Source organism: Sparus aurata, chromosome 22, assembly GCF_900880675.1.
Source record: "Sparus aurata chromosome 22, fSpaAur1.1, whole genome shotgun sequence".
NCBI lineage: Eukaryota > Metazoa > Chordata > Actinopteri > Spariformes > Sparidae > Sparus > Sparus aurata.
In genome coordinates, this window is record NC_044208.1 from 28,317,747 (window position 1) to 28,338,511 (window position 20,765).

The 20,765-nt window shown below is 40.8% G+C and overlaps 2 protein-coding genes across 3 annotated transcripts; one reads left to right on the forward strand and one right to left on the reverse strand.

The window, feature by feature from the left end:
* Positions 1 to 22: 22 nt before the first annotated feature.
* tdrd6a (tudor domain containing 6a) lies at positions 23 to 14,913 on the reverse strand. 2 transcript variants are annotated; one of them, XM_030406188.1, is made up of 17 exons: positions 14,562 to 14,913; positions 4,552 to 10,386; positions 4,269 to 4,348; positions 4,054 to 4,143; positions 3,799 to 3,885; positions 3,626 to 3,671; positions 3,327 to 3,379; positions 3,080 to 3,134; positions 2,862 to 2,929; positions 2,727 to 2,772; positions 2,550 to 2,629; positions 2,125 to 2,179; positions 1,655 to 1,707; positions 1,504 to 1,567; positions 1,348 to 1,403; positions 933 to 990; positions 23 to 603 (listed from the first exon to the last, which is right to left on the reverse strand). In XM_030406188.1, exons 2-17 carry the CDS (start codon positions 10,319 to 10,321, stop codon positions 512 to 514), a joined length of 6,753 nt encoding a protein of 2,250 aa, XP_030262048.1. In that variant the 5' UTR covers positions 10,322 to 10,386; positions 14,562 to 14,913; the 3' UTR covers positions 23 to 511. The 2 variants fall into 2 exon arrangements, with proteins under 2 accessions (XP_030262048.1, XP_030262046.1); XM_030406186.1 differs by having other exon boundaries at positions 3,300 to 3,379.
* Positions 14,914 to 17,408: 2,495 nt separating this feature from the next.
* sf3b6 (splicing factor 3b, subunit 6) lies at positions 17,409 to 20,435 on the forward strand. The gene is made up of 4 exons (XM_030404265.1): positions 17,409 to 17,567; positions 18,164 to 18,282; positions 19,535 to 19,673; positions 19,826 to 20,435. Exons 1-4 carry the CDS (start codon positions 17,538 to 17,540, stop codon positions 19,913 to 19,915), a joined length of 378 nt encoding a protein of 125 aa, XP_030260125.1. The 5' UTR covers positions 17,409 to 17,537; the 3' UTR covers positions 19,916 to 20,435.
* Positions 20,436 to 20,765: the final 330 nt, after the last annotated feature.

Here is a 20,765-nt window from a genome sequence, read left to right on the forward strand (position 1 = left end):
TAACAACAAACCATAACACATCTTTACAGATCTGCAACAATATTTATTTTGCCAACATAAAGATATCTTCAACACATGCATGTATCCACACAAAATACAGAAAGATTTCTTGAAAACTGCTGAATGTCGCCTGACAACTGCACAAATCAGCGTTACTCTGAAATAAAAGATTCAGTACTTCTAAAAGAACTATCAGGCGTTTCATCACTACAGATCATCTGTAACACAACAGTGCCCTGAGTAACACTGGGCAAGCACACACTGACAAGCATCACTGTATGAGAGCACTTTTAACAAGATGCTTGTAGAACAATTAAATTATTGGGTCAAAAGATAATGATGACCTGCAGGTCCAATCCAATCAAACAAAACTGCCACTGCGGACTTTGAGAACAAACACAAAGAGAAACAAACTGAACTGAAGCCTGTTTGATTTAACTAAAGCAAATGAAGCTGATACATTTCAATGTGATGTATCAGATAAAGACACACGAAGGAAACAGAGAAGTGTTTACTCCTCTGGCTGCTGCTCAACAGGCAGGATGTCAGCAGAATCATCATTAATGATCAGAGAGAGATGAGTTATCTTCGTCAGCTGAGCCTCTAAAAAGGAAGAACAAAAAAATACTGTTTTGGTAACTTGGTTTTGCACGCAACACATATCACAGTGTGGATACAATTCTGCAAAGGAAAGAAAACAAGTGATGAAGATTAGAACAAACAAGAGGAAACTGCTTTAGATCAGCTGACAGGAAATCTGAACATTTCCATGTCAGCTGAGTGATCAAAGTTAAAGATGTGCTAAAGACTGATAAGACAGTCTTCAACTCCGACATATACCACAACTGCTTCATGCTACTATTGTAAGCATCAAGTTTATTTATTTTAACTACACTGACATAATTATAACATCATTCATTAATATCACTTACCAAAACTGTCATCAGCAGAAAATGATATTTCTTCACCAAGCTCACCATCGCTGGAATCCTGTAAACACATTTAGAGAACTCAGACAGGTTGTTTTCTGGCATTTATTTGACATCTCCTGTTCTCTGCTGGCCATGTAAACACACTGTGTTTCTCTTTTGGGGACACTTGAGGTCTAACACAACTAATAAAGTGCATATACCTCCTTAGGAAGGTGCACTGCAAGCATCCGACATAGGCCTAGTACATCCTGAGTGCCTTGTTAACACCATGTAATGTCTACAATCTAGAGCTACAAACACTTATCCATTTAAACCTTAAAGTATCAAAGTTATCGAGACACACGTGGCCATTTTAACCCTGCGGTTATACTAGAATGAACTCAACCATCAAAAGACACTTTCCTCGCACAATTACCTCGTCTGTGTGCACCAGCTGCTCACTGTCCTCCGTCTCAGATTCTTGTTGTGGGTCTGAAAGCATAAGGAGGAATCAGTACGAGCAGGCTTACAAACCAAATTAATTTAGTTAGAACATCAATTGCCATGCATGGCTGGCTTATTAAGTTGTTACCTTTGCACGAGTCCGTCAGACTGATCTGTCTGACAAGACAGGTGACCTCTTCAACCAGGTTATCCTGAAACGCAACAAAGACAGCATTCACTCATCAGTGACGTGATGTTCTGGTGTTTCATTTTAACACCGTGTTGATTGATCTCATTACCAAATCTGGACAGCAAACTGTGCAGGCTTGTGGCTCAGCGTCAGATGGCAGAGCTGCATACACAGAGGCAGGTGACACAAATATCACACTGTATGTTGGCATGTTTCTAAATAGACTATAATCAATGCAAAGGATTCACATGGACCATGGGAGTAGAGTATGTTCAGTTAAATGATATGGCTCTGATGGAGCTTCTGTGGGGAAGCTCCACATCTGTTGCACATCCTTGAACATAATGTGAGAACACAATGGGATAAATAAACATAAACAAGAGACTCGTCAAGACCAATCACGGACCGATCTGTAGACCAGGCTGATGAAAAGCTTAACAGTTAATATGAGTAAGAACTGGTCTGTGGAAATGTCCAGGGGTTAATAACACTTTCTTTGAGAATAACTTCCTTGTGATATTTATTATTGCACAGCCATTGGCATATTATGTCAAGTATGTTTTATTAGAAACAACTCACCATCTAACTGTTCATGAGGAAGCTCCACGTCAGGAAGCAGCGATTCATTTTGGCCCTGAAAATTTCAGACATTGCACCACTTTAATGGAAAGAAAAACAAATTTAGACACATTAAAAATAACAGCTCTGTATGTGTAGCACTTTACAAACAAAACCAGCACACAGGCAGGGAGGACCAAGAGGACCGTCAGTCGTGGTTGGTTAAATGAAATATAACCTGCCTCTCAGTGTTTCTGTAACTGGCCACGTTTATTATTTGAAGATCATAAAGTGTTCACCTCTGAATAGCCTCATATGTTTAAAAGAGGTCTGCGTTTTACCCGCCCTGAGCTACACTTCAATAACATCACAAAGCCTGCATCACACTATAAAGACCCCGCAGATGCATGTCCTCATATGTAGAAACTCAATGTGAAGCAATTTACCATTTCCTCTGAAGTCTCACTGCTGGGACCATCATCTCTTGCACTGGTGAATTTGCTGTCTTCACTTGGCTCGTTTACATCTGCACGCACAAAACAGAAGTAATTGATAACACAATATGAGCTGTGATGAGAGAGATTAACATGCCTGGCACACGCCTGGTCACTGGAGTATCATACCTGTGCAGACATCCGTCAAACAGGCCAAATCTTCATCCTTGTCAACCTGAGCAGCAATAAAGACAAAATTCACATGTCAGACATGACAAGCTCTGCAGTTCAAGGTTGAGATTTCTGTGAATTTAAATTCTTTACCGATTCTTTAGAGGGAGTTGTGCAGGTGTGTAGCTCACTGTGTGTTGTGTCAGTGTCAGCATGCAGGGCTGCAGAAACACAAGGACAGATCATGTAGATACACTAAGAGTTTCCCTGATGACCAAGAAGCCTCTTTGATGGCACAAGAGAATGAGATTAAAATATTTCACATTATACGTTAGATCAACAACTCAGACAACAAGATGATGTCATCAAACCTGAATATGTATCCTCATGACGAGCCAAGGTGTCCCCTTCATCCGTCACGTCATTCTATAACAGAGCAGATTATCCATCACTGACCTGAGGGCTTAGCCTAATGCAGAGTGTCACTGAATGAATGATGTGAAAGTGTCACACACAGTTTTACACCCTGTTCACTTTTACTTCACTATTGGCAAATCCACCGCACAAAATACAACATTTCCATAACATCACCTCAACATGTGTGGTAGCACACAGCACCTCTTCCCTTGGGACAGTATCTCCAGCTTCGATTCCCGGCTGTGTCACAGTATCTACGAAGACAATCACACTCCATCATCAAAATACAGTCACTGAAAAACACACAGCATGACATTTTACACTTATTTTACCCAACAAATGTATTTCCACCAACATTTGTGGAGTGGGACATCATTTACATAACATACATAAACAAACTAATTTTTCTAAACCTTATCCTTAAACATAATTCCCTTTTACAGAGCATTCTGTAGCCAAAGTACATGTGTGTTGTGTGGTTAAAAGTAAGAATTCCTCACCAGATGCCGAAAGCTCAGAGAAGGGCAGCTCCAATTTAGTCGTAATCTAAAATGTGACAAAATATAAAAGTGAAATCAGGGAACTAAAATATTATGTCATTGCAAGTATTTTTCTCCATTACAGGTTTTATTCAATTGTCTCCTATGGAGATACTACATTTCCATAAGCTTACCTCCAGGTGTGCAGTAACACATGGCACCTCTTCCTTTGGGACACCATCTCCAGCTTCAGTTTCCTGTTCCGTGAGATCATATATGATCTGAAACATGGAGCACAAAAAGGCCAAATGTCAATACATGTTTCATATTGAGATGAGGTACAGCTCTCATCTCCATACAACTAAAATCATGACAAAACACCTCCAAAACCTTGATCACATGCATTCATCAAGTACTTCTTCTTAGGTAAGATTGCAAAAAACATGTACCTTGTACATATACATGTACAAGTCTTCAGATTTGGTTTCAGTCGTTTCCAGATCCAAGCTTTCCCTGGGACAGACAACTTCACGGGGAACCTTGAGAAGAACAAAATACTGTATCAGAATTCATCAAGTCTACCCATTTGTACTCACGTCAGTGGTAGTATGTGTGTAGATGTGCGTTGTTATTTTCTGGCATAAAGTCACTGAACCAAATTTACCATTTTCGCTGTTGTCGTCCTGCCAGGAGGATTATCCCTTACAAGGGCAACCTCGCTGTCATCTCTCTGCTTATGTGGATCTATGCAAAGAAAAAACAACAACAAACACAACATTATTAGCTCGCTATATTACTGACCACAACTTAACAGGTGACCATCAGTTGTGATACAATTTTAATTTCCATATTTATAAGACTCTTCTCATTTGATGAAGAGGAAATGCATCATATTTTCTACTCATTAGTAACAAAGATAAAAGAAGAAAATTAAATATGTTGCTTACCAGTAGTAGTCATGTTGTCAAAGCTGGTATCCATGCTGTAGGTATTTATCTCTTCGAGCACAGACTCCAAGCCAGTAATTGCAACCTTGGACTCATCTTTGGCTTCTGTAGGGTTCTCATCTAAAGGAGAACTTAAGGCATCTGGCCCAATAGTGTCCATCCCTGAGGCACCTTCCTCTTCAGTGCTTTTCTCAGTTTCCACCTCATTCGTGTCACAACTTAAGGTCAAAATAACTTGGTCACTTTGGTTACTGGGTGGTGGTAGCTTGGTTTCATCACTATCACAAGGCACAATGTCTTCAGGTTTGGTTTGAGGGACCTCTGTAGTGCCAACTTTTTTCTCCCCTTCATTATAAACATTTTCTCTTAGGCTCTCCGTCTTTCTCAGTATTTGAGGTTCAGTTGTCACACATTCTGACAAAATCTGATCCTTCTTTCCTTCGTGGGACTCCACAGAAGATTCAGAATGAAGATTCTCTTCAGAGCTTTTACTGTGCTCTAAACTACTTGCTGGTCTGTGGATGTCATCTGCTGTTTGAGTGTCAACAAGTTCGTCATCGCCCTGCTTTTCACTGCTGTGTCCCTGAGGGTGATCGTCAACAACAGCAGTGTCCTTTTCTTGACATTCATGAGAGTCTGGCTGATCCTTGGGTGTTGCAGTCTCTTTCAAAGATGGGTCACACTGCAGTGGTGTTTCGCATGAAGCAGTAGGTCCAACATCGCCAGGTTGGTTTTCTATCACAGAGCTCTTCCACCAGGTTTTCAGTGCCTCATTTATCACCTGGCCCTCACACTGCATCTGAACAAGGCATTTGGTTTGTCTTTCTTCCCTTGTCACTCTAGTGACAGTCAGCTGCAACACTTTGTCTGTTGTAAGTGCTGACAACTCATCTACTGCACCACTGTCCCAGGATCCATGCGAAGCACCAAAGCCTTCAAGCTCACACAAAAAAGCCTGTTGAGGAGTTTCCATCAGGTCGGTAGGCATTTCCCTCACATCTGTAACACTGACTTGGGATTGGTTTCCATAGTCTACAAAGAGAACTGACAACTTGTCTCCATCTTTGTCGATGACCTCTGCACGGTACCACAGATGATCATCTGCAAAAAGAGCAATACATGGGCAGCCAGGGGATAGAGAGCCTGGGATGATAGGTTTGTGATCAACTGCGCCCCCAACTTCTGAGACACTTGATGTTATCTTATCAAGCTCTTCTGAGTCTGCAAGCTGACACCAAAATGTCTGAGCATCATTGACAGTTGTGATGTAGACCTCTAACTTTTGTCCCTCTGAAAACTCTCGCTGGTGGTAACGTAGAGAACATGAGCTCAAGAGTGATGACTGTGAGTTCTCTGGTACTTGCCTGATGTCAGAGTGCTGGGCAGGTGTTTCCTTAACTTGTCCAAGTTTCCCTAAAGTGATTTCAGACTCATCAGTGGAACATCTAGCAGGAACTTTACACTTGATTTTCACACCATTGTCTTCTACACTTACTTCCCACACAGATCCTGTCTGCCTGATGAACTGGCATTTGAGCACCTTCTCTCCATTACCACCAATGTCTTCTCTGAAAGCTGACATCACTTCTGGATCAAGCACTTTCCCTTTTCCAAGAGCTGCAGCATCACTCAGCATACAGTGTGTGCTGTACATGCGAAGTTTCAAGAAATCCAAATCGAGTCTGGCTATCTTGGAAATTGGCACCACTGCTGTATTTCCAAAATCAATAAACTCAACAAGAGTCATTGCATTGCTGTGAATTTCTCTTACAACTGCTCGGTACCATGAGGAATCATCTAGGAACTCTGCTTGAACAAGGTCACCTTGATGCACATCTTTGATGTCTTCTTTGGGGGTGGATTGGGGGTCATTGAGTTTTTCAGCAAGGGAGAATAGTTCATCCTCCTCTTTGACAAGCTGGACGTAGAAACTCAGTGGGCTGTTGCAATGCGAGACATAAACATCTGCTACCATACCTGATGTGATAGATTTTGAGGGCAGGTCTGCCAGTTGAGGGAGTTTACCAGCATCATTGTTCTCTACACATTCTTTGCCAGTTGATTTGGGCTTTATGATTTGTTTAGTTTCTGAAGGAGGGCTCTCTTTTTTTGGTTTGATAGAGGCACCTGCCAGCTCAGAACCATTTCCCACATTACTTGGTTTGCTTTCACATGACTGCCTTTGGTGTGGAGGTCTGTACAGCGGTAACCAAGCACCTTTGGCCCTCTGACCATTTTCACAAACTTGCCGCAAAGGCTTCTGTGCAGACTGCAGATTCACGCTGGCATCCCTGACTTGATGTCTTGGTTTCGGAGCAGGGACATTTTTTTTGATGGTTTGAGTTTGATCTTCTATCTCTACAGCTTGTTTTGCCACAGTAGTTTTTGGAGTCTTTTTTGCATGGCTTTCAGATGCTTCAGGTCTTTTCCAACTCTGGCAGACAACCTGCTCTTCTGAGGGCATCTCAATCTGGAACATCTTCTTGATTTTTGAATTAATCTGAGTTTTTCCATTGTATAGCTCAACCAAGAGTTTCCCATCTGGTTCTCGAGCCACTACGAGGGCTCGGAATTTACACTCTGTAGCATTTGTCTCAAACCAGCTGTTGACCTCACTCTGAACATTGGCAGGGACATCAGAGAGACCACACACAAGTGCTTGTACAGGCACAGACATTATGTCATTAGCCTCTCTGGGAACTGGAAGCAAGTCAGATTTTTCCACCTCAAGAGTGTCACCATAATCCACAAAATGAACCAGAATAGCTGGCTTTGTGGCCTTGATCTGTCCCCTGTACCACTGACCATCAGTGTACCTTGCAAAACACAAAGTTCCAAGGACTGTTGGGAGCTTAACATTCTCAAGCTGAAGGCAGAGATTGTTCACTTTGATTCTCAGATCTTTTGTCACATCAGCGTTCCTCTCCAGGTGGCAGTAGAACTGATTGACATTGTTTACACATGTCACCATGACCTGTTCCTCTGTTCCAGTTTTGACGTTGTGCGTTGAATAGTAGTATGTGTCCAAACGGAAAGATGGCCCAGCGCCTATCTTGGGAGGTGCACTTTTGACCAGGCTGACTAAACTGGCAGAGATGCTCTCAAAGGGAGTCTCTAGATCCACAATGTTGAAAACAATCTTCTGCTCACTGTACATAACAGCATATATGGTGCACTTCAAAATCACAAGGTTGGATGCGGCAGTTTGCACAAAGCTGTGGAACCTTGATGTTGCTTCGTCATTCCACTTATTTTTGGCAGACGAGGGGTCAGTGGGGTTTAACAGACTGCATCGAAAAGCTTGGCCTTGCAGATCGAGGAATTCAGGGTGAATTCTCCTCAGTTCATAGATGGAGACTGTCTCCATCTGGCCATAGTCAACAAACAACACATCCACATGAGGTGTTTCATGTCTGTGAATTACAAGGGCTCTGTACCACATTCCGTTATTCGGGTGGCGAGCAACACAAGCTGTTTCAACAAGAGGTTGAAACTCGCTGCCTGCGTAATGAGCCTGTATTCTATGCATGAGCAACTTGTAGTGTCCTGTATTCTGAACTAGTTGGCACCAAAAATCATTTGGGCTTTCAATGTAGGAGACACTAACATCAAGGACACTTCCAATGGAAAACATCTGCTCCTTGAATGTAGGAGTTCTCCTTTCATTACTGGCAGGGCCAACTGTGTTTAGGATCTGGCACACTCCTTTGTTCCTAGATACACCTGATAATCTGGCACCAGGAAGCTGTATGGGAGGCAGAAAAGCTGGTTGTGTGGCAATTTTGGCTTTAGGTTGTCTTTGTGTTTCAGCCCGTTCAGCAAAGCCAGAACTACACATCAGCATACTGAGATCTTTATCTCCCTGTGCTTTAGGATCTGTTAGTTGGACAACATAGCCCTCCTCATGTTTGGCTGTCACATGTACATTTAGTGTTTTATCTGTGACTGCTTTGATGAAAAAGTCACAGGCACTTTGACTCCATCTTCCATCTTTTGGCCTGATACCAGCCAGGGAGCATTTCAGTGCAAGACATGGCAACTTTTTGAACTCGTCAGGAAGGGCCTTGATGTTATTTTTGTCAACCACTTCAGTGTTTCCATAATCGACAAAGAACACCTTGATTTGTGTCTTACAAACCTCAGCCACAGTTGCTCTGTAGAAATTACCATCTTCTGAATTGGCAGCACAGTAGAGCCCAACTGTTGGATTTTTCACCAAATGTTTATTCTCTGAGTCTTTGTACAAATGGTAGATACTATCCATAAGTTCATCCAATTTGTTTGCATAGTTCTCTGTTTGGATCCAAAACTCTGATGGATCAGAAACATGCTGAACAGCCGCCACATGAGAGGAGCTGAGAGAGAGGTCTTCAGATGGCAACGTCTTCCCTCTTCCTTGCCCTCCTTCTTCCCCTACAGCCTGTCCAGGAGTTAACATCTTTCTTTGGTTTGCCTCCTGCTGTGCTGGACGCTGATGGCTGTATGCAGTGTTACAGATAGCATAATCTGCAAGTGTTTTTTCACACTCCAACGAACAGCTCTCCTTGGACCCAAACAAGTTGTTAATGTTTTTGATATCATCACTGTACAGCGTGACATACTGAACACCCTCAGAGATGCTTTGGTACTCAAATTTGGCAATCACCGTCTTGTGCAGAAGAAGGGTCCTGAGATAGTCAATCTGACTGCTTGTCCATCCAACCCCTTTGTCAATGATTCCATGGAGGGAGCAGACGTAAGTCACAACAGGCAGCCTGAAGAACTCTGCAGCCAGTGGTCTAATATGCTCCACTAGAACAAACTGTTTGGTTCCATAGTCAACGTTCAACACTTCCACCATTTTGTTAGTTGGGAGAATCTGTTGTAGTACAGAGCGGTACCACCTGCCATCACTTCCTCTTGCAGCACAAGGAAACCCAATCATTTCTGGACCAACAATACAACTGGTAATTCTGCCCTCACAGCACTGTGTGATTTGCTCTGAGAGTTTCTTCAACTCTTGTGAGAACACCTTCAACTGGCAAAAAATCCTCTGTGGGTTTGTCACATCTGTGATGATGACTTTCTCGACGGTTCCTGCTGGCAGCTCTGGGTACAAGAAGAGCTCCTTCTTCTGCAGTCGCTCACCACCTCCGTCTTGAGACATTTCGGCTCCACTTTGTGACTGCAGCGACTTGAGAACAAAGTCCTGAAACATGTTTGGAGACATCTTGGCAATTCCCATCTCATACATTTGTTTAGATATGCAAGGTATGTGCAGGATAAATGTTCTGTGTGGTACCAGTACATCTTGCACATGTGCCTTCACAGATTTTCCAGAGAGAGATCTCAGAAACTCAAGAGCCACAGGAGACCATCTGTTCTCAGCTGACAGGGGTAACACGTTGGCTAGTACACAGAATTCCACCTCAGGTGGCAGTAGGAAATGCTTCTTCTCACCCCATGACAACTTACTTGTGGTGGTAGTATTTGACACCCCTTTGTCAATGAGGAACACACTGTATTTTGAGCCATTCCTTGAGACAATGCGAGACCGGTACCACGTACCATCTATCTGGACCAAGCACTCATCACCAGGATTTCCTTCAAGTTCTTGAAATGCATTTCCAGGAGATTGAATGTCTTTGGCCAACGACTCATAATCTGCTGTCCTCTCCTGGCTAAATTTTCCCCAGAACTCCACAAGGACACAAAGGGGATGCAAGTTAACCTTGGTTATGAGAATAGTTACATCTGATCCTCGTGTAGGCAATCCTTGGATTGAGGACATTTTGGCAGTTTCATGAAGTCAAGCTACCTATGAGGTATCATCCCTCATCAACACATGGATGTTATCTGGAAAAAAAACAAACAACACACACACAAGAAAACATTTAAGTCCTACTCCAATGTATTTTGGTATTCTCATGAAATTTCATTATTTTTCTTTAAAAGGCAATGTTGATGAGCAATGCCATTTGCCATATAGTTTTTTGACAAAAATGTAGCTTTGCGCTCAAAGCCACAAAATTTAAGCTCCTTTAAGAAACAGGGCAGTGCGTATTGTGTGGGTGGTCAGGAAAGAGGAAGCAAGAGAAGCACAGATAGCTGCAGTGACCGTGTTCATAGCAGACCGGTGTTAGGGACAGTTTAGCATAAGTTCTGACGTGGCTGTAAACGTACAGTTCAGGTCACATTTTCATCACATCCCTGCTAATATTCATGCTGCTTATCCATACCAATATCAATGTTATCATAATCGCTTTACCTTGCTAAAACGCCAGTGTGGTTGCAATTAGGGGTGTCAACGTTTACAATTTGTTCTACACGTGTAAACGGGGCTTCTAACCGACGTGTACCCGGTTACACGTCAGAGATTTATGATCTCTTTCTATCGCAGTTGTGGTAGCACCGATGCCAGCAGCAGTCTCTCCCTCCAAATTGTTTGGGTGTTTCCATCACAGGTGGTTTAGCATGGATCTCGTGCTGTTGTTGTAAGCCAACTTTGCCTGACATAGCCTACACTCAACTTGATTTCCACTGGCAGTTTGTTCAAAAAACACACAGTGCTCCGCTTGTTGACCGCCGCCATCGTGTCCCCCAGTCAACTTGAAGTGATGTGACGCGACACTGGCTGTGGGTTTTTTTTTTTATATCAACGTAACATTGTGCCCCATTCATCTACTATGTATGCGGATAACTGCACTAGTGGGAACATTTAAGTGTATAGTTATTATCTGAAGCTTTCAGGCAACATTATCTTACTTTCAGTTTTAAAAATTGCGCACGTCCAATTTTCCTTCGGGCGTTGGTATCAATTTATAGCGGGTCGGCTCTGGTACGGAATGTAATCTGTGCTACTGTCGGAAAACAGGTCGGATGCGGTGACCCGTGCAGGACTCTGCTCTAAGTGACCATTTTAATCCTCTAGCCAATTATCAAGCTAAATATCCAACATGCTAGTTAACGTCAAAGACTGCGGTGGAAGACGGTAAAATATTTCCACTGGATTTATTTATGCCTGAATTTTTAAGGTGTGGCGGCTTTTATTTTTTGCCGTGGCGGTGCGCCACAGTCAATTACATGTAGGGGAAACCCTGAATACTATATATATTGATGAGAAATGAACGAGGAGGAGGAGGAGGAAGAAAAAAAGACGTGTAAACGGTTATTGATTTTTCTAAACGGTTATGATTTGTTATGCGTGTATCCGTTTACACGTGTAGACGTTGACACCCCTAGTTGCAATGGTAATCATGACATATGACTATTAACCAAGCCCCCACTGGTTAAAACACTGCTGCCTGTTAGACAGGAAGAAAAACTGACTGAAGGGGGGCTTTAAACACAACAATGCCCCTCACTTCCAGAAACTCTAGAAGACTGATCATGATTAGGGCTGCAACACTTTTTATTACAGATTCATTTGCCAATATCTCCTTAATAAATATGATCAATAAATCTTACATTAAGCCCAAGATGCTGACTTTAAATTGCTTATTTTGGCCAAACAAGATACACTGCTGAAGGCATTACAATAGTCTGAATACATGTAAAACTACAGAAATTAACCTCCTCCCATCTTTTAAGGATAAGTTTTAGACACAAGCTAAAGTTACTAATCATTTAAATGTAAACACTTGATGTGTGATTTTATTAGTGTATACAACTTTTTTATTTTTGTAGCATCCTCCACTGTGTGCTTCCATGTTGGACTATTTTCTACAGTAACAACGTGAAGTGAAAAAAGAGTGAACACCTTCACCATTTTTCTCGAGTGCCTATACAAGCCCGAGAATGATTTGTTTAATAGTGTAATGTTAAAAATATATTGGCACTACATTTGTTTGATAACTTTAGTTACTAATTATTTTGCAGATGACATACAGCATCACAGCCAAAGTAGCACTTCTTTTTTTTTATTAATTTGTCAGCGATCTTTTTTTTTTTTTTTTTCAAATAGAAATGTATAGATTCTGAGCATCTGAAAAATTTTAATTTTCAACTCAGTTAATCATTCAAGTCCATAATGTATTGACCCATGTCAATAGTAAGAGTAGGCCATTTGTTTTTGTCCGACAGTAGGTTCACATTAAGGAACAGCTTTATACTCCAAACTTTCACTATGACGCAAAACAAGCCACACCATCATTGGAAAACACCTAACACTTGCTACTTTGACTATCTTGAAAAACAGACCAATAGCGCCGAGATCGAAAAGTGGCTTAAGGTATGTCGATTGCTGCTTAAAGGCATATAGCGATCCCTAGAATGGCATACCGATCCCCAGACTGACATACAGATCCTCAGAGTGGTATAAACCGATCCTCAGACTGACATACAGATTCTCGGAGTGGTATGCTGCTATTATGCCGCTGTTATTCCACCGACACATGACGGTATGTGCAGCTTGAGATTGTTATGGCACTGAGAGACTGTTGAATGGGTACCGCTCCCTGATGAATGTGCAAATGTAATGCCACTGGGCTGGTTTGACGACAAGTACAGCTGTAAACATATACTTTTCTTTTTTTTTGTCTTTATTGACAATGCTAACTTAACACTTTACCGCAAGTAATGTTATGTTGTTGGGATTGTAGGCATATAGACAGTAATTACACGTGGGACTCTTACGATATGATAGAAAAGCAATATGTCTAAATGTCCGCCTATAAACTACCTAAAGCTAATGAAAGCGCTAACCTTAGCTAACATGGCTAATATTAGCCCAGCCACCATAATAATGAAAACCCATCACTAAGTATTGTTTTGTTGGCAGGCTCAAAAGTTCTGCTATCGATTAGTCAGACTGGCTATAAGGTGGCTGGGCTAATATTAGCCATGTTAGCTAAGGTTAGCGCTTTCATTAGCTTTAAGTAGTTTATAGGCGGACATTTACACATATTACTTTACTATCATATCGTAAGAGTTCCACGTGTAATTACTGTCTATATGCCTACAATCCCAACAACATAACATTACTTGCGATAAAGTGTCATGTTAGCATTGTCAATAAAGACAAAAAAAAAAAAAAAAAAGTTTATGTTTACGGCTACACTTGTCGTCAAACCAGCCCAGTGGCATTACATTTGCATATTCATCAGGGAGCGGTACCCATCCAACAGTCTCTCAGTGCCATAACAATCTCAAGTGGCATATACCGTCATGTGTCGGTGGAATAACAGCGGCATAATAGCAGCATACCACTCCGAGAATCTGTATGTCAGTCTGGGGATCGGTTTATACCACTCCGAGAATCTGTATGTCAGTCTGGGGATCGGTATATACCACTCCGAGAATATGTATGTCAGTCTGGGGATCGGTATGGCATTCTAGGGATCGGTATATGCCGTTTAGCCGCAATCGACATACCTTTAGCCACTTTTCGATCTCGCCGTCACTCCAGCACACTACTCTCAGGTTACATACCCCAACACAATATAACAATCTGGAGAAAAACATCAGGCATTTTTAAGCCGTTTTCACTTCTTAAAATTTAATTTGTAGAAATCACATATAAAAGGAATATCTTTACAATTGACTTAATGTTATACTTACAATCTTTAACAACACAAAATACATTTATAAGAAAAAATAATGAATAAAACTGGTCTGAAATCTCTGAAGACCGAGAAAATTGGAAATTAAGAGTAAGCAGATGAGGCAAATTCAACATTTGCAAGCGAGCGGGCCGGTTTGAACTGAATTTTGAAATCCGCACTACAGTCGTGCATTAGCTAAATCAGTTTTTACAACAAAGGCAAGGAATTTGTTTCATGTGAGCTACGATTGTATCCAGATGTAGTTAGCTGGCAAAAAAAAAAAATAATAATAAAAACGCTAACGTTAGTCACTTTCATTATTAGCAACAAAGTTGACGTTAACGTACTTCGACCATGACGCCATTTTAACGTGAACATGGCTCGGCAGTTGACATTGACTGTGCCAAACGAATGATGGACAAATTAGCATGGCAGTTTAGATTTATACATTCACATCAGCTCAGACAGACTTGTAACACGACAACTCACCTGTTTTATCACAGGAGCTGCTGCTGAATCTCCTCAAAGTCAAGACGACGATGGCGGCCGAGTTTCTACAAAATGTTAGCTAACCTAGCCAAAACACACACACACAGCAACCGGTGGCGCTAACGTTAACCCGACCGCCCAGACTTTGCAGATTTTGCTCCACCGATGTTGGTCCGTTGTTTTTTTTTCTGCTGTTGTGATAGATGATCCGATAAACTGCCACAAAATGTTTCAGTGTAGCTACGACTTCAACAAACTGCGCACAAACCGACGTTAGCTGTCAGTTAGCGGCTAACGTCACGCAGGGCAGGATCGAGCGCGTGCCGAAGACGCTAAACGGTTTTTTTTTCTGACCCGGAACTAACGCTGCTGCCGCGTCACACGTGGACGTCAACACGTCAAACTAATTAATAAAATTACACGTTGATTATTCTGAATATTACACATATTGTATCACACATTACATAGTGTGTAATATAAAATGTTTAAACACAAGATGATTAACACATATAAAATGAACATGAACATCTTTACATAAAATGAGTTTGGGGATTTTGTATTTAAAATGTGCTGCAGCTGACAAAATGTTTTATTGTTTGTTTAAGTGATTTGTTTTCTAAAGCTATAAAGCATTACGTTAATGTAACTACCAGGGTATTTGTCTTTTATAAGTTGGAAAATGACCAAAAATAAACTAATCTAGATAGATAGATAAAATGCTTAGTACTTATGAGATAAAATACAATAAAAATATTGAGGTAGATAAAATTAAATGTTCAGGTAAGTGAAACTAAGGTGCAAGGGGACATACTACAAATGACACAAAAATTAAGCAATTTTTTTTTTTTTCATAAAAATATATATTTTTTTTAAGGAGAAATGACAGATTAATGTAAAAGCCTGGCTCTGATCCTCAGAGTGCTTTGTCTTTTCCCACCACCAGATGAAAGCTGCTCGACACATCACGTAAAAGATTCTCACTGTATTTTGTCATGATATTATTTCACACTGCAGTTCATGAACACAACAATCAAAGTCCTGTTTAAATGTTTAAAGGTCAAAGGCGACTACTTCCTCCTCTTTGAAAGCTACCATTCACAGCATGGTGCAGGCAGTTCAACCACATGGATTCATTCCTTCATGTTTCTTTTCATTTATGAAGTAGGAGAATGTTGAATTACTGAATTGAACTAGCTCAAAAGTTTTTTTTATATTACTTTGGTGAACTGACAAATGACTGTGATAACTGGCAGTACTGCGAGTTACCTGGTTAGTGTCACTAATGTCTTGTCTGTTAAATTTTTCAGGAAACATGTTGTGGTTCAAAGAAACACTTTTGCAGGGGTGATGAGGAAAGTGTTGCCTCAGGAGTTACTTCACAGGCACCTTCCTCTCCACAGACACGACGAAAGCAAAAGGAAGCTCACAGCATGTATAGATAAGTAAAGTCGAAACACCACAGGAAGTGTGTTTAATCATCTGTTAAGTTAAACAGGATATGTGGAGAAGAGCAGTAGATAAATGTTACCATAGATTTTGATTATGTTAATCAAGTTTGATTTGAACACAGATTGATTTACACAATGAACCTTCTGTCCGTCACTTTACCATGAGAAGTAAAGCGTCTGTCATTTCATCAAGCTGCAGACCTGCTGCACACACTCTCCTGCAACCACAAGAATCAGCGAGCCTGCTTTCAGAAAGTCTTGTATTTATAACTCATATTGCCCAAACTGCAGTCTCTAACGATGTGGTTATCTATTTTGGTCATGTTTATTCTTACATGTGGTTGAATTTATGAAAATGACATGCAAATTATTTTATGTGCATGTTTGGTTCTATGCAAAAATGAAGGAAAGTGATACTGTCATTGGTGCATCTCTGTGGTTGACATGGCTGAATCACACCAGAGGGGGGAGCTAATGAACCATAATGAAGTAACTCTTGCACAAAGTACTGTTCATCCTGTGAGTCAGATTTCTACTGTCAGACTGTAACATCGGGTGATCTTTTTCACTGGATGACTGTTCAGAAAACTTGGCTACATAAGTACACAAAAATATTTTAAAACAGACCATCTAATAATTTTATGGATAATGCAGTGAAGTCAGTGACACCTGACAGTTGTCCGACCAAACCATTGTGTAATAATGTTTGTCAGCTTAATGTGCAGAAACCTGCTTCTCACACAGGTGGCTGGATGTGCAATCAGCACTAAACATGTCGCACAAAATGCTTATTTGGTGTACCACATTTATCTAATCTTTTATCGCCATTTTTTATCTTAAGTCATAGAAACAGAATTATGAAATGTAGCCAAGGTTATGTGCTGTAAAAATAACTACATGAGAGCTTGTGGAAATTAAAACTACCCTGAGAAGTGATGAGAACTGGCATTCAGGGGACGAAACCTCAAAGACAAAACTTACATCTTCTATAAACTGAATTCATCATTAGTAATGCCATTTATTATTATGAATACATTATTATACACATTTTGAGCAACAGAAACCACTCAGTTATCAAAATGTTCAGCTTTTTAAGGACACGGTGGTGTCTTTCATTTCTATCTATCATACCTTGGGAAATGTTTAGCTTTTTCTGCAATTTTTTTCCCATTCTTCCTTATGGGGTTTTTTAAAATTTTTAATTCTGCTACTACTTCAGTAAACGTTCAAGCTAGAATAGCAAGTTATAAGTTATATACTATAAAATATTAGTTATACAATTAAAAACACATAACACATGTCCTGCCCTGGGAACAGACTCTTCAGAGGCTCTTTATTAGAGGATCCGGGTGAGTGTTTCCCTCCGGAGCCGCAGAGGGCGGCACCGCGCCGTCAAGCTCCGACAACCGGAAACAGGAAGTCCGTCACCAGTTGACGACAGCAGCCATTTTGACTGGAGGAGTGAAGCTCTCTGGAACTGCGTGTTTAGTTGTTCAGCGGTCATATTAACACATAAAAATCCGTCACTATGGCTATGCAAGCGGCGAAACGCGCTAATGTAAGTCCGAGCGGGTCGGCGGGAATATTCTGTGATCAAAGTTAACGATGATATTAGCTTGGTTAGGCTACCAGCTCCTCGTCAGCCAGCGTTAGCATACAGCTAGTCGGTTAGCATGCTAACGTTTTGAAAACAATCACACCGCTGGTGCTGAAATCTGTCGCAATTTTTCATATTTATTTTAAGAATACAACATTTCACTAATTTAGGTGACTTTCTTTGGGGTTTTATGCCGTCTGTAGTTTTGTTTGATAAACGTGGCAACATATCTGCTTACGTAAACACTGCTACATCGGCTAATATTGTGTTAGCTAAGACGGTTATCGGTTCAACAGAGTAACTTCACTTTAGTTAGTCTAGAAGAGGGTTATATGGTCTCTGTTTCATTGCTGGTCAAGAAGATAACTTAACTGATAGTCATTTCAAATATAAGTCAGTCAAATAGTAAAAGAAATTTGTAGCTGTTAGTATGAGGAAGTTTATCTGAAGCGTGTTTCCATCAACTGTTAGCTGTAATCGAGTAGCCTTTACGTTGTGACATTGACTTCTCTGTGGTTTAACCGAAAACCGTGTTTTTTACCTGCTGTGTTCTGCAGATCCGATTACCTCCAGAGGTGAACAGGATCCTGTACGTCAGGAATCTTCCTTACAAGATCACTGCCGAGGAAATGTATGACATCTTTGGGAAATATGGCCCAATACGGCAAATCAGAACGTGAGTATTTGTACACAGCTGGAGGGTTTTCAGCTGTCACATCTTTTAAAAGAAAACTTGGTTTGATCATTTTCATTAATGATAGTTAGCAATCAGGCAGATCTGCCTGAATTTAATCATTGTGTGTGTTGTTACCAGACATTTTCCCTCTTAGCTCCTGATATTGTTGAATCTAAATAAACATTTCAGGCTCTGAGAGGTAAAGCTCTGAAATATTTAACAAAAAAGCCAAGACTAGACTGAAGTTCAGGAAAAATAATAAACGCTTGTGTAGCAGGATGCTGGATTTTGTTGCCAGTTGTTGAAAATTGACATTGTTTTGTGTTATTTCAGTTACTTTATAATTCGCTTTGTGTTCTTTTAACTCAATGTAGCGTACTCGGATTTTACATTAAACACAGATCATGTCAGTAGCTCAAACAGTTTGCTAAAGGAAAAATGTCCAGCATATTTGATACATTTTTAATGATGAATTGAGTGCAGCTGACTGTAGCTTAAAGAAATCATTTACAATTTGTATCCCTGCTTGAGTTCCCAAGTAGGGAGGTGGGTTCATCAGCACTGATGCAGGTTTCCCTCAAAAGTTTAGACTTTTTGTGAGATAGCAGGAAAACATCACCTGAAAGAGGATGGTCAGAATGTTTTAGAGCATCTCCCTCTATTTTGTAGGGCTGGGTATCACCAGGTACCTCGCCATATGATACTATCACAATATTTTGCCCACGATAATATCATGGTACAGCGATAATCGATATATTGCAAGAAATGTCATCCACGATACATCACGATATCTGTGTCACTGAAGAAATCTAGAATTGATTGACTGTACTGAATCCATTTCACAGGAATTACAAAACACTGTCAATCAATTTCACATGAATGACAGCCAAGTAAACCAAGTGTTTACTGCACAGTGGCTCTTCTTGACACACACACTGACCGCAACTTAAATATTATTAAATATCGATATTTGGCGTCAGTGTATCGATAACGTACCCCAAGACGAAATAAAGCGATATAGTATCGAAATTTTGGTACACCCCTACTATTTAGGCAGCTCACCAGGAAATACATATCAGTAATGTCCGTGTATATTTAATCAAAATATTCTCTGAAAAAATGGTCTCTAAACTGCTTCAGTGATATTTAAATGTCCTTTTAGGTTGCATTTACACTGAACCGTCCTGTGGGGCATCGCAGTTGTGGGTCTTGTAGTCACTTCCTGTGTGTTTCTCTCTTCCTTGCCTCTCAGGGGGAACACACCTGAAACAAGAGGAACAGCCTACGTGGTTTATGAAGACATCTTTGATGCCAAGAACGCCTGTGACCATCTGTCAGGCTTCAATGTCTGCAACCGTTACCTGGTGGTCCTCTACTACAACGCAAACAGAGTACGTATGAGTGTTACCGTGTCTGTAGGCGTCGTGCGGTCAAAGGGCAGTCATCAAATATGCTTCAGTAAATGTCTAACAAAAACACGGTTTTCAGAATAAAGGCTCTGATCTTTATCTCTTTTCTCTGTTTTCTCGTCTCGACTTTGCAGGCTTTCCAGAAGATGGATACAAAGAAGAAGGAGGAACAGTTGAAACTTCTAAAAGAGAAATATGGCATCAACACAGACCCTCCAAAGTAACAGTCTGGAAACCCGATCCACCACCGTCGCCTCGTACACCTCCACGTCTACAGTCTTTCCTTTTCTATCTGTACAAAAATCACAAGTCTACGCTGGTATTGAATGACTGATACCGATGTTGAAAATGTTTTTTTTTTAATGATTTTGTTAAATGAGTTTGAAATATTATGTATCATTTCCATCAAGTGAGTTAACATCAGGGCCGGGAGCTGTTGTGTGCCATTCATATTAAATATTGTTTCTCAAAATTAACCCTTCAGTTAGATTTCCAGAAAAGAACTTGGGTTTCTGTTTCTGTTGGAACAATCAACAGGAAGAAACAATATTTACCCTGTGAAAGATGTTGAAATCTAAAAGGGCAGATTGTTTTTCAGTCTTTTTGTTTTAAGTTTGACTATTTCATCCACCTTTTTAATTTAAAGCCGACCTGCATTAAACTGTGTGTGATGCCACATTGTGTTGATCAGCGCCGACCATAAATGTAAATGGTTTCTGTAAAATAAATGTTCCTTTTCTAAAAGCTCCCGTCTCCTCCTCTCTCCGTACACACACTGTACAGGTAACATAGCAGAAGCGCTGTCATCTGTGTGAACCCTTATAGACCAATAAGATTTATACATGTGATGATGCAGTTTGCTTCATATGTGTGAGGACACGAGCCTCCAAATGAACCCGTTGCAATTGGTGTCATTGGACCACAGAGTCCTGGGCAAACAGACATGTGCTGTGTCTTAATTCAGGGTCTGCATAATTCACGGCTACGATCTTTCGCGGCCTCACATATCCCAAGATTCTTTGAGCGCCCGAAAAAGAAGAAAGAAAGAGAGAAAATGGCGACATCGTGTGGCGT